General features: G+C 45.0%; 1 protein-coding gene across 1 annotated transcript in view; it reads left to right on the top strand.

Annotated features, from left to right (window-relative positions):
- The first annotated feature begins 1,660 nt into the window (after positions 1 to 1,660).
- The window catches only part of Creb3l2 (cAMP responsive element binding protein 3 like 2), a 111,491-nt gene continuing 87,305 nt past the window's right edge, over positions 1,661 to 25,846 (top strand). Inside the window, exon 1 of the mRNA XM_042677247.1 lies at positions 1,661 to 2,070. Coding sequence (XP_042533181.1) covers positions 1,969 to 2,070 — 102 coding nt within the window. The 5' untranslated portion in view covers positions 1,661 to 1,968. The remainder of the gene's footprint in view (positions 2,071 to 25,846) is intronic.

The following is a 25,846-nucleotide window of genomic DNA, read 5'->3' as shown; positions in this document are numbered from 1 at the left end:
TTTCAAAGGAATAAAGTAATACCTAACATGTGAATGTACCATCACAAGAGATAACACCTGGAGCCAGCTGATAAAGGCTCCTTTATATATAAGGTAGGAAAAACTATTTTCAAGATCTATTCCCTGCCAAAGAGGAATCAAAAAGAGGAAGGAAAAAAATCCTACAATTGGGGATTTTTTTTTTTAAAGAATAAATATCTCTCTTTATTCTAAACAGGATGGGCAATCTGGCTCTGTCCATCTCTTAGCCCTCTTTCCCACCACACACTGCCATGTTTATCTTCCTGCCAGTCACCAACACCTGCTTTTCTCTAAATCTCGTTTCACTGAGATGGTGATAAATGGTCACCGATCCAGGAAAGAACTCTGGCTAGTGTTGGGAATATCTGGCCTGTCAGTACTGAGGTTTGAACTCAGGGTCATGTATTTACTAGGTGGGTGTTGTACTACCTGAGCCATGCTTCCAGCTGGACTTTTTGCAAGTTGTTTTGGAAATGGATGGTAGCCAACTTTTCTTCCTTGGCGGACCTCAAAACCACAGTCCTCCAAATCTCAGCCTCCTGCTAGTTAGGGTTATAGTTGTGAGCCGCTGGCATCTGGCTCTGCCTTTTACTTTTCTTGGTGTCAGTTAACAGTTATCAAAACTTGGATGGTCCATTTATATCTTTATTGCCTGACTCTACTCAGATTAAAACTGTATGAATGGAACAACATTAGCTCACTGTTCTAGGTCCTAAAAAAGCACATCATTAGCTCTTATCAAAAATACCTGCTGAGTGATAGAAAAAACAGAATAGGTGAAGCCTATGTTAAAACACGTCAAAAGGGGCAGAAAATATAAAGAACTGACGATGACAGCTAGAATTCCGCTAACATAAGTTGATGTGAAGAGGTCTATTTATATTTGTGTATTTATAATTGATAATCTACCCAAACATATACATATCCACAAGCAAATATACATATATCTGTGTACTTAAAAATATAAACAGGGAAGCCAGACAGTGGCTCGTACCTGTAACCCTAGCAACTCAAGGAGGCTGGATCTGAGGAAGGGGGTTCGAAGACAGCTGGGCAAATTATCTCCAGTTAACCAGTAAAACGCCGGAACTGGAAGTGCGGCTCAAGTGGTTGTGTGCCAATTGTGTGAAATAAAACTACCTATACGCAAGGTTACTCGTAAATATTTCGTATAGTCCTTAAGTCTGCCTTTTCTCAGGAAACTGCCCACTGCACTCTCCCTCCCCTCCTCGGGGTACAGCGTTGATTTCTACGGATTCTCGGGGAGGGCACTGAGCTCGCCCTCCCTCTTTTATAAAAATGTATTCTTGTCGCTAGTTGATTGGCGTTCGCGCCCCAGATTTTATCTCTCATTGGCCTACCTTCCAGTCCATCACTTCCGTGCCCAAGCATTCTATTGGCCCTCTGTAACTGACCTCCGACTGCTGGCCAAGCTGGGGCCGGAGGAGTTCCCCGGTGACGTCAAAGACGTGCCCCGCCCACATTCCGACACCTGGGCGGAGATTTCCCAGGGCCCTGCTTTTGTGGGCGGGGAGAATCGGAGAGAAAGACTTCTGATTGGGTCCTGCGGGCCAGACAGGCATGTGATTGGTCACTGCCTTTGAGGGAGGTGGGGCCGCAGCTGGGCCCTACAGCGAAGCTGGGGAGCCCTGGGGAGTCTCAAAGTTTGTGTCCGGAGCGGCTTTGAGAAGGGATTTTCTTGGGATGCGTGCTGATCTGTTGCCTTCCCTTTGGATGCACATCCCGCGCTAATCCCTGCAGCCTCGGGTCGGACCCTTGCGAAGACTTGGGTCCTCCCGAAATCCTCAGGTCCTGTAGGCAGGCAGGGGACACCCGGAGAAAGAGATCCTAGCGTTTCCACGGCCGCCCCGGCCCTCCGCATCCTCCGCCCGGCCCGGCGCGGCCTCTTCTGCCCTCAGCACCCTCGGCCCCGCGGCTTCCACCCCCATGGAGGTGCTGGAGAGCGGGGAGCAGGGCGTCCTGCAGTGGGACCGCAAGCTGAGCGAGCTGTCGGAGCCTGGGGACCCCGAGGCTCTCATGTACCACACGGTGAGTCCTGGGCGGCGGCGGGGGCTGAGGGGCGTTGACGTGTGTGTGCGTGTGTGTGTGTGTGTGTGTGCGTGTGTGTGTGTGCGCGCGCGCGTGCGTGTGTGCATGTGTGTGTGCGTGTGTGTGCGCGCGCGCGTGTGTTGTCATCGGAGTTGCAGCTGGAGATCTGGGGATATGGGGGTAGGATCCATCTGGAAAAGGGGGCCTGGTCCAGAAATGCAGCCACCTGGGGGAGGGAGAAGGGTCTAGTTGGTATTTGAGCGGTGCAAGTTGAACAGCTGGCGCCTCGAAACTTCCAGACGAGTGCCATTTTTGTATTCCTTTAGTAAATACTCTTCCCTGAAGTAGTTGTTGTTTAAAAACTCTGTAATCTCATTTCCTATTGCTAACGGTACTGTAAGGAGGGGAAAGGGAGTGTGTTTTGAGAATAATGCCTCTGCTTAGTTTGCTCTTTACAAAAATAGGTTCACGAACGGGTTTCAGTTCCACATGTCATTTTTGTTGAGTGCCACGCATCTTAATCAGTGGCACCCCTTCCACCGTGCTCCCCCACTTTCCCAATCCCACCCTTCCCCTCGATTTAGTTCAGACAACTTTATTTTCTAAGAGCTTCTGTCTTTCTAGTTAAAGATGCCTTAGATTTCAGCCTAGTATCTTCACAAAATGAAGGTATAAAAATCAACTTCAGAATGCTTCCTTAGGAACAGATAGCCTGCAATTGAGTACCAGCATGAATAGCTTATTAGCCTGCTCCAGGATTTGTCTTTTTACAAAATCGTTTCTTTACTAGTTTATAAAGAGGTTTCAATTCAATCTATCAGTGTGAGTACAATGCATCTTGATCAGTGTCATCCTTTCCACAGTTCTCCCCATCTCTCCCAACCCCAAACACTCCCTCAGTTTAGTTTGCCTTGCTTTTTGTGGAAAGGTTTTTTTTTTTTTTTTTTTTATTAGCCAAGCTAAAGTAGAATTTTCTTTCCATCTGTTTTATGTCTTTCTTCTTCCTCCTCTCTCCCTGATTACTTTCTGATTTCCATTTTAAACTGTATGCTGTGTCTGGGTGTGTTGGAAATCCTCCTCCACCTAGGAGGGAAGCCTCTTTGGCGTCTTAAACTGTAAGGCCAGGAGATCTGTTTCCTCAGTCTTCTGAGGAAAGGCCCTGCAGACAAGTATGGAAAATCTGAGGTGGCTCCGTTTTTTCAGACTGACTTTCAGCAGGAAGGTGGGGTCAGCTCATGAATTCCTAATTCTGGCTGTGTCCCCAAAGACCTCACCCACCATGCACATTTCTCTGATGAGAGTTTTCAACTTTCTAGGATTAAATTTGCAGAAAGGGGATTTTGTTTCAGAAACCAGCATTGATAACATTACTTTGTTCAAGATCTCATTGAAGTTGGGGGGGGGGGGGGCGGAAGAGGCAGGAGGGAAAAGGGGAGGGAAGGGAGTGAAAAGAGGAGGCCTGGCTATTTTCTTTTGGGGTTCTTTCAATGGGTTACTACCAAGATATTCGAAACTTTTGCAAAATGGCCAGCAGGCTCCACCTCTGGGGTTTTGCTGCTAGCTGACTGTTATTTTGGGAAAAGGGATGGGGCCTCTGTACTGATTCTCACCCCAGCATTTGTGTAGCTGAGAAGGGTTTGTGTTTAAAAAAAAATGCAGTGTTCAGAGCTGAGAGGGTGTGGCAGTTCATGTTGGGGCAAAAGCCAGATGTTCAATGTAGTGATCATATGAGCTTTGCCCATGGAGCGGCTCGGAGGAGACCATGTGGGCTGCATTAGATGTCCAGCCTGCCCTATGAGGAGCTTGGAGCATATTAGCTCACAAATGGCTAGTGATGAGTGGGTGCTCCAGATGTTTTGGTAGACATGAGCTACATCTTAGTTCTTCTCTTTTGCTCTTCAACCTACTGATGCTTTACAAGGGGAAAATGTCTCATCCAGCAGCCATCATGCTCTTTGAGCTGATGGGATGGGTTATGCACTGACACCCATGGGGCTGTTCCTGGACTCAGTGTCTTATACAGGAGATCACAGGTCAGAGTTGGAGATGCTACCTGTGCCTGTCATGAACTTCAGGACAAAGATCTTGGACTGGTTCTAACTAACAACTTCATGAAAAGTTGCAGGGGAGCAGACCTTGTATTCCTTAGGTTGTCTGTTGTGGTAAAGCACTGAATATAGGATTATTTTTCTTCTAATCCTTTTCTTAAAAAAAAAAGGCAATTGTGTTCTCTACTTAGACAAGTGTCTCATTCTGAGCTGTGCACTCGTAAATTGCCCCCCCCCCCATTATTGCTGCTAGTATATGTGTACTCGTATGATAAGAATATATGTTAAAATAAACATTGGATTTAGTAACACAGACAACTGGATGGTATTCCTTTGAGCTAAGGGGGATTTAGCAGAAATGTAAGCATAGGTAACTTTACCCTCTGTTGTTTGACCTCTGTTGGGGTTGAGGTGCAGAGCTGGTTATGATTGCCATTTATCCATGATGTAGAGATGGCCTGGCCTTTGGCTGAATCCCTGTGTGGAAAACAGTGTCCAGATTTTATTATGCATTCATTCAAAGATAGTTATGCTTTCAATTACTACTTGTTGACTATTTTAATATTTATTGACTGTTCTAAGCCCTTGGGATACATAGATGAACAAACTCAAACAAAAATTCCTGACCTTGCAAAGCCTACATGTGTGTGTAGGATGTGTGTGTGCACATGCACACACACATGTGTCCGTGTAGGTATCTGAGTATGTGCACACTTGTAGGCGTTAAGCAGGAGAAAGTTTATAAACAGCAAGTGCGAAATGTAATAGAGAAGTAAGCAATATGCTAGAACTGTGATAGAGAAAGTAAAAGTAGAAAAGCGTATTGGGGATAGAGAATTCAGGACAGAGAAAAGGCGGAGGTAGTATCGAACTGTTGATCAGAGATAACTATCCGGGAAGACATTTGAAGGAGGTGAGTGTTTAGCTGAGCAGGATGAAAAGCCAGGGCAGAACTCGAGGTGAGCACACCTTGACATGAGCTGGTGCTAACTCCAAGTTCTTTCCATTCCTTTGTTTTGGTGAATGATTTTCCTTGTAAAGGAAAGGAGTCTTTTAGGAAAGACTCAGGAAAACTTTTCCGAGTGAGTGGATTGGGCATTGTCCAGGGCAAGGAGAGCCTGGGGGTTGGGGGTAGATTATAAGTTGAACAGATGGTAGCAGATGGAGTGTTTATCACCTGTGAGAGGGGGCCTCCAGCACACGCCTGACCCTCCCCCCACCCCACGGGAGAGCCCCAGTCCTTGGTTGGGTGCTCTACTGTTACATCCTAAAATTTTTTTAATACTTTTGAGATAGGGACCCCACATTCTATTTTGTGTTAATTCCCACAGATTTATTGCTGGTCCAGCTGGGAGATATTATGTAGTGCTTAGTTAAAAAATATGTATATGCCTGATTTATTTATATAAGCCTGATTTATTATATATACATATATATACACACATAAGCTTACATATCCATGTAAGCCTGATTTATAATAAAATCAGGCATATATACATACATATATATATATATATATATATATATATACACATACGTATGTACATACATACATACTGTTCATCTCTCTTAATGGGCCCAATGAGTGAGCCATTTATTTTCTATTCTCATTTTAGATGTAAGAAAACCAAAGCTTAATGCATTTAAGCATCTCAGCTTGGGCCCCAGAGCTGAGTGGTATCATGACCAGGGTTCGAATCCAGCAATATTGCCATATTGCTGTAGAATGGAAGAATCTCAATTTATAAGAAGTATCTAAATGAGAAGAAAATGGGAGAGGAGACGGGTGTTGACACTGCCCAAGAGCAGCTAATGTTTAACTGAGGCTAACAGTGGCCACCTCCACACCTTCTTAGCCTGACTACTTCTAAACACTCCATTTAAGCAAATCTATCACACCTCAGACTTGAAAAAGTAGAGGAATGTTCCAGTTGCCGAAGACTGGGATTCTAATGCCTCTCAGATACCTTCTGTGATCCATCCCATCAGAGACAATGTTTATTCTCTTTTAGGTAAACTTCTTGATCCAGAGAGACAAAGGCTTACTGGAGAGAGGTTTAAAGTCTACAGAATAATGAAGGATAGGGCATGTAGATAGGGCAGTTGTGAACTTGTCATTAGATAACAAATTAGTAAAGACATGGGCTTTCTCTTGAAGCCCTGGAGGTTGAAAGAAGATTGGGAGGCTCATCTAGGTACTGTATCATTTACTATTGTCAAATGTGTACTTCCTGGATATGTTTAGAAAATGAAGAAATTGCAACTCAAAGGTATCATCCAAAACTAGACAAGAGGCTGTTTTCACAGGGGTGGTGTGACAATGGTCTATTAAAACACAACATCTTAGCTGGGCACTGGTGGCTCACGCCATCTCAGAAGGCTCAGATCTGAAGATTGAGGTTTGAAGCCAGCCCAGGCAGGAAAGTCCGTGACATTCTTATCTCCAATAAACTATTCAGAAAAAGACAGAGTGGCACTGTGGCTCAAGGGGTAAAATGCTAGCCTTGAGCAAAAGCAGCTCCAGGGACAGTGCCCAGGCCCTGATTTCAAGCCCCAGTACTGGCACCAACAAACCCCATAAAACCCCCCAAAACCCCATAGCTCAACATCTTTCGAGTTGCTGTGGCCTTGGGTGAACATGGGGGAACTGGCAGTGATTGGCCATGGTGGATGGGAGTGGACAGTAGCTCTAGAGGGACACTATGGGTGATAAACCTTGTGATCTTGCTCACTCCTGATAGCCACACTTAGCCGCCTAGAAGATGATGATTTCTTTCAGTTTTTGCAATGATCATGTTCTTAAAAAAAAAAAAAAAGCAACCATAAGATAGTCTTTGCCAAGATGACAGTTGCGGTTCTGCTTGTATTAAATGTGCTGTCTGTATACAGCCAGTTATTTGTAACATATTTAGTGGTTATGCTGTTCACATATATCTGATCATTTCTTAAACGGGAAATGGCTGATCTCAGATAGTGGTAGGCAGGGAGTGAAGGGCCTGTTCCGCCCGCTGGTATCTGAAGGGGAAGCATCTGGCTCCCACATCCCACACTGATTGCTAAGAAGGAGTTAGCTGATCTCTGGCTGAGGGGCTTCCTCTTCCTCCCAGTGGGCCCAGAGACTGATAGAGTTCCAGTGGGTTATTAAATCTGGGGGTTTGATGTTCCTGCTTGGGGTTATCTATTGTCTCCTGGCTAGGTTCCCAAGGGGGAATAGTTCCTCTTGGGCTGAGAATGTCATTGCTTATGGTCAGCTGACCTCTGCCAGCTGAATGAACACAGAGTTCTAGCAGGACACAGAGTTGTGAAGTATATGGGATTTGTCTTCCAGGCTTTCGTTTGACCTTTCCATAGCCTTGGATCTCAGGCCCCTGGCATTCACTGTGATGTTCTCTTTTCATCTACCCCTTTTCAAGCTTTGCTTACATTGAAGTTTTGTATATCCTGGGTTACTCCTAAATGGACATTTATACTGAGCCATAATTACTCAAAGTCAAGAAGGTGAATTGCTAAATGAAAAATGAAAGGCACTAGCCAGGTAGTTGAAGAACATGGGGAATGGGAGGAGCACCCCCAGCACCCCTGTTACTCCATACACGTGACCCTTCCTCACAAGGCAGCCCTGCACCTATGTTGCTAAGTTATGTTTGATTTAAGAAGTCCCATTGGCTTTGCCAGAAAACAAAAACAGAATAACATGAACAACAACAACAAAATCCCACCCTTGATTCCTTATTGTCTCTGAAATTGTTCTCAGGGTGTTGGGGAAATGACCCAGGCATAATCCTGACAGGGGGGAGGACTGAACATAGTTTTATGTTACAATGTTCCATGGAAACAAGGAGCTTTGGTGTGACAGTGACTCTTGCCGGCAAAACGAGGCATTATATCTACAATAATAATCAAATTTATTATATTTCTTGCAGATACAAGTATCCAAAACACTGACCCAGTTGGGCATATATGAGTCAATGATTACCTTGAGTCACAAGCAACCTAGAAACATAGCCTCTTGTCTGGTTCAGTGATTCCTCCGTGTCTCCAGGGTCTTTGGTTTCATCCATCTGTGTTTTGGAGGATGGATGGATGGAGGAGGTGCAGATTCAAAAAGGACAGTATCTAGGGGAAGAATGGAGTTGTCTAGCCCTGTGTCTCCTTTTTTTTTTTTAGTGATAGAAGACATTTTTCTTAGTAGTCCCCCAGCTGACTTTATTTAGAGTTTTATTTGTAAATGGCCACCTGATTTGTTTGATTAGTCATTTGAAGGTGGAGACTCCCTCGGCAAGGCCATTAGCACAGTGATTTAAGTTGATAGTCCTTAGTCAAAAGATGGGGTTGTGTGGGGTGCCGGTGGCTCAAGCCTGTAATCCTAGTTACTCAGGAGGCTGAGATCTGAGGATTGGGGTTCAAAGCCAGCCTGGGCAGGAACATCCCTGAGACTCTTATCTCCAATAAACCACTAGAAAACCGGAAGTGACACTGTGGCTCAAGCGGTACAATGCTTGCCTTGAGCTGAAGAGGTGCAGGGACAGCGCCCAGGCCCAGAGTTCAGAATTTAAGCCCCATGACTGACCAAAAAAAAGAAAGAAAAAAGATGGAGTTGTTTCATAAACAAAGGTATGTTTGTTTCTCTGAAAGTTGAGCTACCAACTAGAAAAAAAATCCACAATAGTTAGTCCTAAGATCAGAAGAGCAACCCTGAATATTATATTTTCAAAGTGTCATGGACTTTATTTAGCTGTTCTTAGAATTGCCAAATGAAGGAAGACAACAGGGCCTTTCTTCCTGAAATGCATGGAAGGGCTGTTCAGAGAGGTGTGGGCAAAGGTAGAGGATGGTTTTCTGACTCACTGACTAGGACATGGAGAATTAGCAATATTATCTGGACTCTCAGCATCAGGGTCAAATGCCAGGGCTGAAGGTATCTAGCTGAGCCTGTAATCTTGCTCACCATGCAAGACAAGAATGACTTGTTCTGTTTGGTCCACAGCAGGCTGAGAGCTGAATGCCAAATGATTTTTTTTTTTTACCCCCAAAGGAGTTATTTTTCTATTTGCGTGTGGCTGTTCAAATATTGATGAGGCCATGCGTGCCTGTTTGTAACTTGAACTGCCTGTCACAGTTTGGTATGGTTCTAACTTATCTGTTGATGCTATAGGCATATGGCTCTAGACCTTTACTATACATTTGGTATAGTTGAAGCCTATGGTTTGCAAGGCATTGCATAGTCCAGGTAAAGGATCTTGAGAATGAGAGGGAGGTGTCTGTTTCCAGCCCCTGAAATCAAAGTTGAAAGATGAGGCTCTCCATCTTTGGGTTGACCTTTAGCTTACTCATTCTTTTCCTGGCTCACTGGATAGTCTCTGGTTCTCCCAAATGAAGTTCTGAATGAGCTGGAGTTTTTTAGTCCCCCACCTTGAATTGAATTGTTATCAATCACCACTGGGACACAGAGGAAATTATGGCCTATTTTCTCTATGGAGACTATGAGACTTAGAGCAGTAGAGATTAACCCAGCTGAAACACAGCTCCTTAAGGAAAGGAGAGAGGACCTTGTCATTTCTATAACCACCTGGTGCTTAAGTCAAGTGCAAGATGTTCATTATGGATTGAAAACAATTATTTGAAGTATACAGAAGTAGAGCCAAGCAGCTCAGGGCAATCAAGGCAATGGATTCGGTGGGTGGTCCTAAGCTGTGTGTGTGTGTGTGTGTGTGTGTGAGAGAGAGAGAGAGAGAGAGAGAGAGAGAGAGAGAGACAGACAGACAGACAGACAGACAGACAGACAGACAGACAGACAGACTGACTTGAATTTGAACTCAAAGCCTCATGCTTCTAGGCTGGTATTCTATAACTTGAGCCATGGTGCCAGCCCTGTTTTATGATGGTTATTTTCAAGATAATCTTGCAAACATTTCTACTCCTGCTTGCCTCCAGATTACAGATTGTAAAATAGGTAGAATCATGAGTGTGAGCCACCAGGGCCCAGCTTCACTTTTTAAAAAAAATTGCTGGTTCTGGGGCTTGAACTTAGGTACACTGTCCCTGAGCCTCTTTGTGCTCAGGACTAGCTCTCTACCATTGGGCCACAGTTTCACTTTCAGCTTTTAGTGAGTAGTTCATTGGAGATGAGAGTCTCATGGACTTTGCTGCCTGGGCTGGCTTGGAACTGTGATCCTCAGATCTCAGCCTCTTGAGTAGTTAGGGTTATAGGAGTGAGCCATTGGTGCCTGGCTCCATTTCACTTTTTATTTTTGTTTTTTAACTCTAGATTATTGTAAATGTTTCTGCAAATGTGAATATTTAGCATGCTAATAATGAGTAGTTCAGCATCAATATCTCTCTTTTTGTTTAGAGAAGATGACAAAAATGGAATAGTTCTGTAACAATGTTGGTTTCTAGGCACATGGAAAGCAGAGACATTATTTCAGGGCAAATATTTGCACCAAGCAGTCTTAAGGTTCATGGTTCTTTGATGGCCTTGGGCAAATTATTGAAAATAATAGATGGAGTTTTCTACCCTATCTTCTAAGTCAAATGTTTCAGTTTGAGGACGAGAGATCCCAAATTTAGGAGCCTGATCTCATTCTGGAGGCAGAGGGCCTGTAATTACTCTCATGCATCTGTAATTCCTCTCATCCCAGCTTCTCCCTCCTGCTGTAAACACAGGTCTCTGCCTTGAACACATGCTTACCATATGGCCCTGCTGGGTTTTTTTTTTTTTCCTTTTTTGTTGGTGACAGGTTTTCTTACACAAGTGGTGAACAGCTCGGGTCTACTTTCCCTTGATTCCTACTCTGGTCTAGACCCCAGTACTTTGGTTCTTATTGTTGATTACAACATCTCCTTCACTGCTAATTCTAATCATCCTCTCCCTGTCCTTACCTTGCTAGGCCTTGTGAAAATATTTGACAATATTGAACACAGGGTCAATATTTGCTCTGGTTTCCATGGCATTCTGAGAAGCGTGGGTTTTCCTCCATTTGCTTCCTCACTGCCTAAGCCATGCAATTGAATTTGGTAAAAGCATTTGATAATAGTCCTCTCCCTCCCCCCCCCCCCCATTTTTTTTTTAAACTTTATATGCGTTCCTGGCTTCTGTCAACTTGGGTGAAGCTGATTCTTAGATCTCCCTATCTGTTTGTTGTTTGCTGGTGGAGTGCAGGGGCCCTTTGGAATATGACGGAAGAGTCTTCTTGAGGCCACCTTAGCTGTGGAACAGCTCTGGTTGGATAGTTCTTGAATCTTCTCCATGCATTACTCAAAGAAAAGCTGAGGACACTTTGATCCACTGTTATCACTGCACCCCCATTTATCTCAGGGAATGTTTAGTGACTCAGCTCGCCATGTAAACTTCACGGGTCATGGGTCATTCCTGGGGCACAGCTGCTTTTAGCCTCAGTGTTACCCATTAGCTCTGGGGCAGTGTTTTGGCTGGATTTTTGCTTATACTTTGGCTGGGAGACCTTTGTGGAGTTTGATGGTGCTATGTCTGACTTTTTCAGCTGTTTTGAAAGTCAATGCAAAAATCAGACAGAATCTCTTAGATCATGTTCTGTATATTCCTTTGGTTTGTTTATATGACTGCAGTTGGGCTCAGTTAAAATTGCTTCATGTAACTCTCTTCTGCTGTAATGCATTTATCTAAACTTCACTGTGTTATTGAAGGGCTTGGGTTTTTTTTTCCTTTCTTCTCTCTCTCTCTCTCTCTGGGTTTGGGGGTTGGGGGTTAAACTCATACTTGTGCTCTTGCTTGACTTTCTCTGCTTGAGTTGGCAATCTACCACTTGAGCCATACGTCTACTTCTGGCTTTTTTTTTTTTCTGGTTAATTTTTTAAGGAGATAAGAGTCTTGTCAGGTTGATCTGCCTGGGCTGGCTTTGAACTGTGATCCTCCCTTCTCAGTCTCCTGAGTAGCTAGGATTACAGGGATTACAGGTTTGATCTAGCAGCATCTGGCTTTATTTATTTTAAAGAAGAGTTCAAATGGGTTACTCTGAACAATCTTCTCTCTTGTGCGAAGCGCCAGTGCTAACTCTTGAAAGAGGGTTTTTCATTGGGGGATAAAGCATTGTGTTTTGTGAACTCAGTGTAGTACAGTTTAATTCATACTCTAGGTCTCAATTTATCCAGCTATAAAATTCTGCATTTGTTATCACCTGACCCTGAAGTCCCATTTGCATTTCATGCTTTGTGCTCCTACCACTGAATGTCTCCCATGTTTTAAATTTGGCTGTTTACAACAAGGACATTGATCATCCAATAGATTGTGTATTTCATTTAGACTACTCAATTGCAGATGTAGTTTTGCTGCCTCCTCCTCTCCCCCTCCCCCTCTCCCCCCTCCTCTGCCCCCTCCTTCTCCCCTTCCACAAGGTTTTGCTATGTAGTAGAGAAGGCTGGCCTCCAACCCCTTGATCCTCCCCCTCAGCCTCCTAGAACTGGGGTCACACCTCCCCACCCCCACCAACTTGATGTTTTGTAATCTTTACTTTCTGACTTAAAACCTTGTTGAAATAAAACCCAGACAAAAATTTAAAAAAAAAGAAAGAAAGAAAAACAGAGGTAGGAAGCTTAAAAAAAATTAGAAGGGGGGGGAAAAGAACAACCTTTTCAGACTTCTTGGCAAATAAGAAGAGTCTGGGGGAAAAAAATCCACACACACTTTCCTAGTTGTCTGAACGGAAAATCTTGGTTTTTCACATTTCATATCTTGGAAATGTCTCAATAGTTTTTGTGTAAGGGGAAATTCCTTTTGGCTGAGAGAGAGCGCTTGCAGGATTCAAACTGATAGGCTTTTTAGAAAACTTGGAGGAAATAAGATTTGGGGTGAAAGTGCTTCTTCACTGGCCAGTGTGTGTTAAATAGAAATTTAACCTAGGGTTACCCAATAGAGCCTTTTAAAGGTTTAGCCATTAATGCTTTCCTTCTTGCTCTTCTGGTCTTGCACACCCTGGGGAAAACTCACACGTCGGGTTCATCCTCCAATTCCAGGAACTTTGTGAACTACTTTTATGTGTGCCCCAGACAGGCGGATATTTATTATCTACCTTGTGACTCTAGAGATAGCATGTAAATAAATGATTGAATCAGAGGCCATTAAGTCCCTGGTTTTTGTTCTGCATTTGAGTTCGGTTCCAAGCATTTATGCAACACAGAGACTGAAATGGAACATCTACGGGGGGGGGGGGGGGTGAAGAGTTGGGGAACATCACACGGAGTGAGTGGTGTGCAGTAGGGGTTCTTTAGGTGGACCTTGGTGGGGAGAATTAGGAGACACAGATCATGAGAAGTTTATATATTTTTGTGAACTAATTATACATTCTTTTGTAGGCAGAAGAGTGGGAGGCTTTTAATAAGAGGGAAAACAAGAAATGCCTCTTAGAAAGGAACTTTTAGAAAGTAGGTGGTGGGTAGAGTTGATGACCTGCTGGCTCTCCGATTTACCCCTGCAGTAGAACAAGATCCCACGAGGCCTGATCTCTTTAGGGAGGAGCAGGTGCATTAGAAGCTAGATCTGCAGACTTGGTGAGTGGGATTTGGGAGACTTCCTGTTTTCTAACTTGGTAAGCCATTGACCTAGAACAACAATCTTTGGAGAGCAGATGAGTTTGGTACAGAAGATAGTGAGTTCCAGGTCAGACACGGATATATTTTCAGAACACGCTGAAACCACACTTATTACTAAAAGGCTTCTTAGAATCTTGGGTCTGGAGTTCTGGAGACAGGTCTGGATTGAAGATGTACATTTGGGTGTTAGGAGTTTGGTAGAGGAAGAAGTGAAGTCCGGGAGACCATAGGCAGTAGTCATAGCAAGGGGGAAGAATGGGAAACAAAGTCTGAGGATGGAGCTGGGGATGGGGGGGAGGGGGTTTGGCCGTAGGTAAATGTACAATCATTGGAAAAAATAGAGAAAGCCACAAAAATTCCATCACAGGTTCCAAAACAGGGGAGAGATGTTTGAACATGGACTTTAGCTGTCCTCCCAGGACTCTAAGGGCTCATATGCCTGCTAACTCAGGCAGCCATGGATCTTTCCTGGAGTCACAACTATGACACTCTGCCCAGGAAGAAGGGGTGTGTCTCAGTGAGAATATCAACTGCAGAAAGGTAGGAACTGATAGTAGATAGTCAAGGTATTCAACACACACACACACACACACACACACACACACACACACACACACACACACACAGCACTGCTTTGTTTTTCTATCAAGGCTAATATCAGTTCTTAGAACTGGCCTTGGAGTTGGCCATGATGCTTCTGTGATTTTTATAAGGATCTTTTTTTCTTTGTTCTAGCCAGGTTGAGCCTGTCTGTCCCTGACTGGCCACCCAATTTTCCAGTAGGGGTCTCTTGTGTGCATGCATCCTTTGGGGTTCTCAGGCTTTGGGGTATCCAAACACATGGCCGCAGACACATCCTATCAAGTTGAAATTGTTTTTTTTCTTTACTCCTGAGTCTTCCACTGAGAAAATTGGGCACATCTACTAAATGCCAACAAAATGTTGATCACAGAGCCCCGAGGACATTCAAAATTCAATTAACAACAAACAACAAACAAGACAGAAAATAAGCCCAGTTATTGGCTCCAGTTGTATATGAACTAATAGCAGGGGAAGGTAAGGACAGATGACTTTGGGATAAGGATCTGAGCCTGTAGGAGGAATCTGAAAATAAATGACTGGCTTCCAAGAAAATGCTACAGGAAGAGCTTTGGCTTCAGGAAAGGCTATGGCAGCCACATCCTTGCTCTTCTCCTTAGACCCCAGTGCATCTTTCTCTAGTGCGCTCTGTTCCTTCCATGACTGTCTGACTCCCAGAGCCAGGAAGAATAGGGGTGGGAGGAAAAGCTTTCAAGGGCTAAAGATAGAGGTGGCAGGTCAGTGGTACAGGCGGGTGGATTTCTGAGGCTTGATAGAAGCAGATGACTCTTTCTCATGCTTTTTCCTTAAGAAAAAGTCTTATTTGCTGGGCATGGGGTGCACACCAGCAACTGAGGTGACTGAGGCTGGGAGAACATGACTTCTAAGCAGGTTGGGTGCCTAGCATCATCCTGTCTCAAAAGGAAAAGAAAACTTAAAAGGAAAATGTCTTGCGCATTTGAAGCACCTATGGTAAAAGCTTTTCCTAAAAAGTGAAGTTCATTTTTCATTGTTGTTGTTGTCGTTAGTCCTGGGGTTTGAACTCTGTGCTGTCCCTGAGCTCCTTTTTTTTCTCAAGGCTAATGCTCTACCATTTGAACCACAGCACCATTTCCAGCTTTTTCTGTGATTAGTTGGAGATAAAAGAGTCTCCCGGCCTTTCCTGCCTGGGCTGGCTTTGAACCATAATCCTCAGATCCAAGCTTCCTGAGTAGCTAGGATTGCAGGCATGAGGCACTGCATGCCTGGCCTTTGGAGTTCACTTTTTAAAGCAATGTTAGGTGCCTAGCACAATTGAGCAGCCAGCAGAATGCCCATAGGCCAGGACACCCAACACACATGGCCTCCCTATCCCAAACAGGGTTCCAGCATTACGGACTTGTGGGGTATGGCTTCATAGCCGAGGTTAGCTGTGGCAGCTTTTGATTTTACAAATTAGTCACACCAAAGCTTCTCACTGTAGCCAGCACTGGAGTCTTTACACATGTCTCTGTGTGCTTGCTGCTTTGGCTGTATAGTAAGGAAAGCTTGTGGAAAACACTCAGGTGTTTCCATGGAGGACCACTGAGAAGTCAGAGTATTTACTCCCTGCGTCCACTTCCAGATGATTTAGTCCCTTCACACTGCCCTTTGTGAAGGAGGGGGCGGTGGTGGGGAAATACTGTGTTTGGTAATAAAATACTGTGTTTGAGAGCTGTGCCTTTTAACTTTCTGCCCTGAAAGGGAGTTCATTTCAGAGGTACTTCCAGTTATTTTTTTTTATTATTTTTTTCCTTGCTTCTACATGTTTTCTTTCCAGAACTTTCTGTAGCTCATGACCTGTATTTGAGGGGCTCCTGGTAGGTCCCTGGTTCATGAGGCTGAGACTAAACTCAGTGGAGACAGATCTGCCCTGTCTGTGGCTCAGACTATCACTATCCAAAGAGATCCATTGGCCCTGATAATCTTGAGATATGTGTTTTACCTGTGCAATGAGAGAGACAGAAAAGTAGTTGCCAGAAAAATCCTTTGGGGTAGGAACAAGGTGTACTTCAGGTGGAGTGAAAGCCAGGAGAGGTGGGTGGTTGAGGGGACTGAGTTTGGTGGTTTCTGCTTTCTTTCTCCATTGCTTCCTGTGTGCGCTGTGGGATTCTGCATAAGCTCTTGTCTGGGGAGGGGTTGGGAATCAGGCATGTGAAGTCTGTACAACTTCATAGCCATACACAAGTGAGTGCCTCTGCTGGTGCGGTAAGTAAACGATGCTGTTCAAAATGGCGCCTTGAAATAACAGACAAGGTGCATCACAGCAGGTGGAACTGAGCAACTGGTTCCCAGTTATCAGCGACATGGAGGCTGGCATGCCATGCCACACTTGTGAAAGCATCTCTTAGCCACTTCTGGGACCCCATGTCCCAGACACATGGTTGGAATCTAGTAATGTTTGGTGAGGGAATGGATGAATGCAGGAGTGAATCCGGGCTCATAGTCTGATCCTGGTTCTGTCTGTTCTGAGTGTCCTCTAAAGCTGCTCATGAGCACCACCCCCCCACAAATTAATAAATAGAATAAGGCTTTTGTATTATGGCTTAGAAGACATTTAAGTGAACAGAGAACCCAGAAGTTTCTTTGGTTCCTTGTGGAATCCTCTTAATCTCAAAGCTAGATTCTGATTTGCATGACTAATCCACACCTCAAGTTTTCAGGCATCTGCTCCTGGGGAACTGAAAACCTTGATCAGTTTTGTTGGGGGAAGGATGGCAGCAGGTGTTAGCATCTTTTTCAAGTTGCAAGAAGGGGTTGGCTCCTCCCTGTTAGCCCATGGAACAATGATCTATTACTGGACATTGAGATCATTGACATTGTTCTATCTAATATAAATAGCTCTCAGGGGCCAGTTGTGCTCTATTTAGGAATCTAACCCTGAAAGCAATCAGGCTTCAGAATTAGGGAGTAGCTGATGGCTTCTCTATCTGGGTAGCCCTTCCTGTCCCTATTCCCTGGGCTTCTGGAGTGCTTCTGAGAAGCTGTGTAGCGAAGGTGTTGAAGCCACATGCTATCCTATGATGTTGACCTTCAGCTTCAGCCAACCTTGGGCTTTACGAAAAAGTTGACGGAAGCAGAGTTCTGTGAGAGTGACTCCAGAGTCCTTCCTTCCTGAGAGGCAGGCCTCTGTTCTTTGCTTCCTCTTACCTTATCAGTATCCTATCTGACAAGTTTATGGAGATTCTGCCATATTCTACAATATCTTATGGCTTTGGCCAGTGTAGTTTGGCTTTGGGAGGAAGCTGGCAGAATCCGGTGTCTTGAGTCTCAATCTCCCCTGGAAGTAATGAGTTTTTATTTTGAACAAAACAATCCTTGCTGGTAATGGGGCAATGGAAAAGGGAACAGATCCTTCGTGACAGAGGCCAGCAAGTTTTGACAGTTTACCTGGAAGGCCTTCTCTACTTAGCTTCATTGCTGTACAACATTTTGTACTTTCAGAGGCATTTTGATGGCTTTGATCCTTTGTTGGCATGAAGACACCTGCCATGGAAAAGTTTGTTCTTTGTTATTTTCCAACTGAAAAAAAATCCTAGTAAATTGATTTTGCTTTTACTTTTATTGCCCTTTTGAGAGTCAAATTTGCTTTTTTATTATTTACGTAATTTAAAAAAGTAGTTGTACAAAGGGGTTGCAATCCAGCAGGTCACTTTATGAGTATAATGCATTTTGATCCATGCACCCCAGATTTCCTTTTTTTTTTTGTCAGTCATGGGGCCTGATCTTCAGGCCTGGGTGCTGCCCCTCAGCTCTTCAGCTCGAGGTTATTGCTCTACCATTTAAGCCACAGCGCCACTTCCAGCTTTTTTCTGCTTATGTGGTACTGAGGAATCAAACCCAGGGCCTCATGCATGCAAGGCAAGCACTCTACCTTCCCAGCCCCCAGATTTGCTTTTAGAACAACAAAAACTAGGCCGGGCGCCGGTGGCTCACGCCTGTAATCCTAGCTACTCAGGAGGCTGAGATCTGAGAATCGCGGTTCAAAGCCAGCCCTGGCAGAAAAGACCGTGAGACTCCTATCTCCAATAAACCACTAGAAAACCGGAAGTGGCGCTGTAGCTCAAGTGGTAGAGCGCTCGCCTTGAGCTGAAGAGCTGAGGGACAGCGCCCAGGCCCAGAGTTCAAGCCCCATGACCGACAAAAAAAAAAAAAAAAAAAAAAAGAACAACAAAAACTATAGGAAGAGAAATAACCACAAGAACAAAAATATAAAAATCACAAGCATATGCCATTTGGCTTAAAAGCATACTAATTTTAACATCTAAGGGCCTTTTTATGTCGTGAGCTAAGATGTCTTTAGCTTCTTACCACTCACTCCACAAATGCTATGGTAACAGGCTAGCACCAGTTGGACCCAGGATTTTCTGACCTCTACCTTTGCCATCTTTAGCACCTTTTTCTCTTGAGATTAACATCACCTTCCCTGGTGGAAGAAAATGAGAGCGCCAGGCAGGCAGGGATAGTGCCTAACAAAGCTAAGACTTCCTGCGAAGCCTCCTGCAGAATGCCTGTTGTACTTTACTGGCCATTCCTGCCTTCAAGCCTGATCATCTAAAGGAAGGGCAGGATGGCCATGGAGTTGGCCAAGCCATGTCTGCCACCACACTGCAGGATAACATCTCCTCAAGCGTCTTCACTCGTTGGCCTGGTAGGGACATGTGAGTTTGTTGAGCACTGTCCCTTTAATGCACAGATAAGAGAAAGACTCCTTCCTTCCCCCATCTGGTCACTAGACCAGAACTCTCAGGTGCACTTCTCGGTACTCGTAGGCTGGGCTGCTCATGGCCTGGTCTGTCAGCGGTGTCTGGAATGTGAGCAGTCTGTGAAATGCCCTTTATAGGAGGGGACAGTGTCAGGGAACAGACCAAATGTGTATGGGAATCAAAAGCCTGATTATGCCCTCTCAGGAAAAGCAGCAGGCCAACAATAATTCCTGGGCCGTCTCTGAGTACAGGACCTGGAATCTGGCCTCTTGGAACGATTGTAAAGGCTAGGGAAGTGTCAGCCCTGCCCTGGATCAGCGCATGCTCACAAGGCCCACTGCAGCGGCAGTGGCTTGGGGGAGAGAGCAGGGATGTCTGTGAAGCATGAAGGAAGTCTCAGGGGATCCAAGTAGTGGAGCCAGACGGGTGCTTGGAGAAATTGGCCCAGGACCAGAGATTGGTAAAGATGTTTGATTTGTGTCAAAAAAACCACTACCATTTTACATCCTAAACCAGAAAACCCTCTTGCTGTAGTAAAACCATCTCATAGCATTCTTGGAGTGTGACTCAGAGAAGGTGAAGACTGAAACTGACTTGTATGATGCTAAATAGTGCTCTCTGGTGACATGTTCACTCAGACTGAATTACATGCTCACTTATCCACCTGCCTGCCCATCCTGGCCAGTTAGCTCCTCAAGGTTCACTGATTCACTGATTGGGAGGCCAGCGGGGGACCTCCGTATACACGTTGGCCGTCTGTAATATTCTTTTCCTCCTAGGTGATTTCTTTGGGGCCTGGTGTATTTTTCAGCCTATGCTTGTTTCTCCCTTTTCTATTTCCTGGTCCTCTCATATTGCTAATCCTTTTCTACACCCATTTTGGGTTTTATTTGACCTCCTATTTTATGTTATCTTTAAATCACATAATCCTTTTCGAAAACCTGGCAAACGGGAATAAGTCTCAAGAGCATAGACTGGCAGGATCTGAGGGTTGGATCAGTCCAGAACTCCCAGTGTAGTCCCAGTCCTGGAAAGATGAAGAGACATTAACTAGAGTCCCACCGCCCTTTCTCTTCTTCTTCCTTCCTCTCTTTTCCATTGTGTGCCCTTGGCATTCCTCTTTCTTCCTTCCATGCTATTCCCCGCCCCCCGCCCATTTTCTATGGGCTGCTCCCCGCACTTTGGTTCAGTCTTGAACTTAGTGTTTGGAGCTTGTTCTTAGGTTCTCCTGTGTGCTTACAAGGTTGTGAGGTCCAGATGGTGTTCTGAAAGTGTGCATTGTTGTTGTCGTTGTTGGGCCTGGCATTTGAACTCAGGGCCTAATCACAGTTCTTTAGCTTTTCTTGCTCAAGGTGAGTACTCTACCATTTGAGCAACAGCTCCACTTCTGGGTTTTTGGTAGTTTAGTAGAGATAAGAATCTCATGGAAAGCTGGGCACTGGTGGCTCGTGCATAATCCTAGCTACTGTGGAGGCTGAGATCTGAGGATTGTGCTTTGAAGCTAGCTGGGGCAGGAAAGTCCATGAGCCTCTTATCTCCAATTAAATACCAAAGAGCTAGAAGTGGAGCTATGGCTCAAATGCTAGAGCTCTAGCATTGAGCACAAAAGCTCAGGGATAGTGCCTAGACCCTGAGTTCAAGTCCCAGGACAAGCTCAAAAAAAAAACAAATAAAGAGTCTCATGGACTTTCCTGCCCAGGCTGGCCTTGAACCCCAATCCTCAGATCTCAACCTCCTGAGTAACTAGGCTTATACGCTTGAGCCACAGGTGCCTAGCTTCAGGGAGGATTTCTACTGGGGACTGGTGGAAAATTTGTTTCCTGGTTGGCCTTTCTTTGACCCTCATTCCCCTGGTTGAAATACCAAACCCCATCACTTTTGACACCTCCACTAAGAAATCCCACTTTGTCTGTTTTAGGAACCTGATTTGCAGGTTGGCTGATGTGAAACTAGGTTGCAGGTGTTTGTAATGCTTGGGGTAAGTTCTGGGCACCAGTAACTCTTCTCTTCCTCTTTTTCCCATTATGTTGGCTCAGGCTGAGGACTTCACCCCACCAGTGTAGGGCCTTGTCGGCTGGACCACCGGTCACCTCCTTGGCCAACTTGACCATCAAATTTCCTGGGGAACCCACTAGAGCTATGAGCATTCTACTAGGCCATCCTCACTGTCTAGAGCGATGGCGCTGTCTTGTATTTACCTGGAACCTTCAAAATTGTCAGTGCCTGGGATTCTGGTTTAATTGGTTTTAGGGTAAGGCTGGGGCAGCGTCTGGATGGCAGTTCCAAAATGGAACAAGAGTTGAGAACTACTAGTGGCTTGAGCATTATGACATCAAGTATAGCTCACACAAGGCTGCGCTGGCATCCCAAGTGAGCTTGCGCCTCATGCAGAACCTCAGGTCTTCCTCTAGACTGTCCACATCCACAGGTGAACATCAGCAGATCCCCAGATGCTCCCTGTAGGTGTAGCGTTCTGCTGCTCCATTCCTGAGGCCGACTGGACCCTGATTCTCTTAAGGACCCCACGGGCTGAGACTCCATCAAGCAAGACACTTGGCTTCCAGGAGCCCTCATTGACGATGGTTCATTTCTGCATCTGGATTTGACTCCCTGGTCCTCCATTCCTGATTGTTGTCCACTTAGAAATCCCAGCATGTTACAAGGCAAGGGTCTGCTCAGTGTTCTTATTTTAAAATTAGGGTTCAGTGGGATTGTTAGCAACCTGTGTCTTTCGATAGTTTGGCCTGATAGCCTGGGCCCATGGGCTTGCTCAATTAGCCTGGTAGAGTTTGCAAGGAAGTATGATGAAGGAAAATAAAAAAAAAGTAGCATACTGAGCTTGGATCGATGCACAGAAATGACAGGTACAAGGTTCTGGCATCCCTTTCTTCCCCCTGAGAATGCCCTGGCTGGAACGCAGGCTTCCCTTGGCTGACCCCAGTGTTCTCCCAGCTCTGCTCACGCTAGGCTACTCCAAGCAGACAGGACCAATCCCTCAGGTCTGTATTCAAGATAGGATTTACGATGTTTTCCAGGAGTATCATTTTTGCTGCCTCCATGGTAATTCTTGGGTTTTGTTCATGCATCTTTGAGTTCAGAATCACTCTGAGATGCCATCAGAACTCTGTCTCACTCATCCACTTTTGTATCTCTGGGCTTTCTCCTACAGTTGGCAAAATGAGTGCTTTTCTTTTGAGATTGTTGTTCATGATTTTCTTCCTCCCTCTACCCTCCCTCCTTCCCTCCCTTGTTTCCTTCCTTCTCTCCCTTGCTTCCTTCCTCTTTCCTTGCTTCCCTCCCTCCTTCCTTTCTTTCCTTCCCTCCATCCCTTTCCTCCATTCCCTCCCTCCCTTCTCCCCTCCCTCCTTTTCTTCCTTCCCTCCCTCCCATCTCCTTCTCTTCCTTCTTCCCTTCCTTCCCTTCCCTCCTTCCTCTCCTACTCTCTCTCATTTTTAGTGGTACTGTGCTTGAACCCAGGGTCTTATGCTTGCTTGGCAGGGACTCTATCACTTGAGCCATCCCACCAGCGGGTAGGCTATTCAGCTTGACCTCCATGTTATGGCTGGTCAGTCGGTAGCCTACACTTGTTTTCTGTATTTGAAAACAATGAGCTGTGACTAACTAACCTTTAATCACAGCAGGGCTGCTTTTTACCATCTCTTGGACCCCCTGATCTCCTTGTTGATGAAAAGTCAGGAAGATCAGAAGTCAGAAAGGAAAAGAGTGGGCATTTGGTGGGACCAAGAACTGAGTACCTGCCCATAGACTGCAGCAGCAGCAACTTAGCTCAATCACACCTTGCTCCCCACCCCTGGTGTTTGGACTTACAGATGTTCAGAGTTCGAAAGAAGCCATCAGTATAGTTTTTGGGGTTTGTAAAATTTCTTGCTTTTTAAAAAATTACCTTCTTTAAGCATGAATTAGAAGTCTTTGAGGCCATCCAGATAAATCTTGGACTCTACCGAAATTCATGGAAATTTAGCTGATAATCTAATATGTGTAAACTGCGCTCAGATGACCTAGGCCCTGGCACAGACTTCGTATCATAAAAAGATGACTATTTAGCCAGCGCTGGAGGCTCACACCTGTAATCCTAGCTACTCAGGAGGCTAAGATCGAGGATCGTGGTTCAAAGCCAGCCCGGGCAAGAAAGTCTATGAAACTCTTATCTCCAATAAACCACCAGAAAACTGGAAGTGGTGCTGTAGCTCAAGTGGTAGAGCGCTCACCTTGAGCTGAAGAGCTGAGGGATAGCACTCAAGCCCAGAATTCAAGCCCCATGACCAACTAAAAAAAAAAAAAAAAGAAAGATGACTATTTGTGCAACCGTCTGAAATGTGTCTGGAACCAGAACCATAAATGACATCAGGACATTGTATTTGTTTTGTACTGACTGACTTTTAAATTTACTTTTCTGTTATGAAGTCTTTTTAGAGTGAGTTCTCTATCGGCCAATAATTTTGGTCTTTCTATGAAATACCGGGGGTCAGGATGCTTTTCTTTAGGGATTTTGAACTGTTTGAATCCAGTAGTCTCTGGTTTAATTGTATTGCTGCTAGATTTATTTGCTTCATTTTTAGCATGAAGTCATGACAGTGATTGTGGTTTCACAGCGTTGGTACAGGTATTAAATGAGATTACTTACATGGAATCACTTTAGAAAGGTTAGAGGTGCTCCCCAATTGTAATGTATTGTTAATTTCAAATAATAGGACCTGGAATCTTCTTCAATATGTCTTTGTAAGCAAATCAAAATGAAGTTTATTTTGTCAGACATCATATCTTTCTACCCACTTACTTGTCTATCCATCCATCTATCCATCATCCATCTACCCATCTGCCTACCCATCTGTCCTTCACTCCTTCCATTCTTCCCTTGCTCCTTGAAACTGCTATTTAGTTCAATGCCCAGTGGGTTATATACAGAGATTCTTTCCAGAGTCATTGTTTTTGGCCTCATCAGTATCACCTGTTGGGTTTGTAATCACTGTTGGTACATTGCAGTTTCCTGCATGGGCTCTGGTGTCCAATAGGACAGAAATGGAAACGCTGCTCTGTCAGTAGCTTTGCCTCCTTCTAAGCCTTTTCGGTTGTGATTTTGTGTAGACTGGAAGCACTGGGCAGGCACCATTGCAGATCCTACTTCTCCCTTTTGATTTCCATGCAGAAGGAAACTGGCATGGAGGGAGGAGGCAGCCAAGGAGAGGCTAGGTTCAAGGGTAGGTGCTCAGGGAGTGAATTTCTTATGCTACAGCCTCAGTTCCAAAGGACTGAGGAAGGCTCTTGTGGTGACTCTTGACCCTGCGGCCTTTGCCTCTGTTTGCCTGTGGTTGGTTGCATGTGCTGTGGCCATCTCAGAGGCTGCAGGCTGCATAGCTTATGGAACTTGTGATGGTCCTGCATCTCCCTCCGTCTCTTGTCTTCTCTAACTCCCATGCGCCAGGCTTCGTGAAAGCACATGCGACCCCCCCCCCCCCCCCGCCCCTCTGCCCCACAAACACTTTGCTATACATTATTACTTGGGGAGATTAAAACAATACTGGAGATTAAAAAAATACTAGAGTCTGAATCCCACTCAAGACTCAATCCTGATTTCCTGAAATAGGACATAAGAATTCTTAAACTAGTCCCCGGATTAGATATGTATATATATTACCTCAGACTGCAACTGAATGAATTAAAAAAACAAAATAGAGTGATAGATGACTATATCCGTAGATTTGTGATAAGCAAAAACAACAGTGTGCATTGGTAGCATTTAGGTTGCAGGCCTACAGCGTTCACTGTAAAGTTCTTTTGTCTTGGGTGTGATTGACACCATCAGTGAGAACACGGGAAACAACACAGCACCCTCAGATGATTATACCATGCCTCCGGGGTTCAAGGTTATTGGACCGAAGGGTAAAGTGGTGAGCAACCACAGCTATAAGATGCTTACGGCAGGGTGTGGGGCAACCTGGGGCTGAAAGCTACCCTCTCCCCCATAAAGCCTGAGCGCTGAGATGAGAGGGAAGATACCGCACCCCCCTGTGGCCCAGAGACTTATCGGTCAGCACAGCATTGCACAGGCTTGATGGCTGAGCGGCTTGATATTTAGGAAACAACCTAAGGTCCTGGAGAAAAGTAGGTAACACATTCTTGGCTGAGACGATATCTATGTTAAGCTCCAAACTTTGTTTTACTTTTCTTTAAAAAAAAAAAAATATCCTGCCAAGTGAGTACCAGCAGCTCACACCTGTCATCCTAGCTACTCAGGAGGCTAAGGTCTGAGGATCACAGTTCAAAGCCAGCCTGAGCAGGAAAGTCTGTGAGACTCTTATCTCCAGTCAACCACCATAAAACCGGAAGTGGCTCAAGTGGTAGAGTGCTAGCCTGGAGCTGAAGAGCTGAGGGACAGCACCTAGGACCAGAGTTCAAGCCCCATGACTGACAACCGCCCCCCCTCCCCCCCTGCCACCAATAAAAAACAGAAAGACATTATCCCAAATAGTTGTACAATGGGGTTTCAATTCAGCAAATTAGTTTATGAGTACAATGCTACCCCTTCTTTCATTCTCCCTTATCTCTCCCAACTCCACCCATGCCCTCAAGTTACCTGAGTACATTCAAGCCCCGAAGGACCAGAGTCACTTCAGTTGTTCCTGAGGGCCTTTGGTTCATATATTAGCCTAGAAAAGAGATGTTCTGGAAGATGTGACTCCTTCCTTTGAGGTGATGGTTGAGAACATCTGGTTCTCACATAGGGGAGCAGACTTGGAGCCTGAGGGAACACAGAGGGTTGCCTGGCCCTCCTCCCACTCAGCTTCCCTCCCCGTGGCCTGAGCTGAATTGCACTTGGTTGTTGCAGCTGGTTGGAAT

Source organism: Dipodomys spectabilis, unplaced genomic scaffold, assembly GCF_019054845.1.
Source record: "Dipodomys spectabilis isolate Male_0828 unplaced genomic scaffold, ASM1905484v1 ptg000034l, whole genome shotgun sequence".
In the NCBI taxonomy this organism is placed as follows: domain Eukaryota; kingdom Metazoa; phylum Chordata; class Mammalia; order Rodentia; family Heteromyidae; genus Dipodomys; species Dipodomys spectabilis.
The sequence above is the reverse complement of the archived record's forward strand: the minus strand, read 5'-3'. Positions and strand labels throughout refer to the sequence as shown.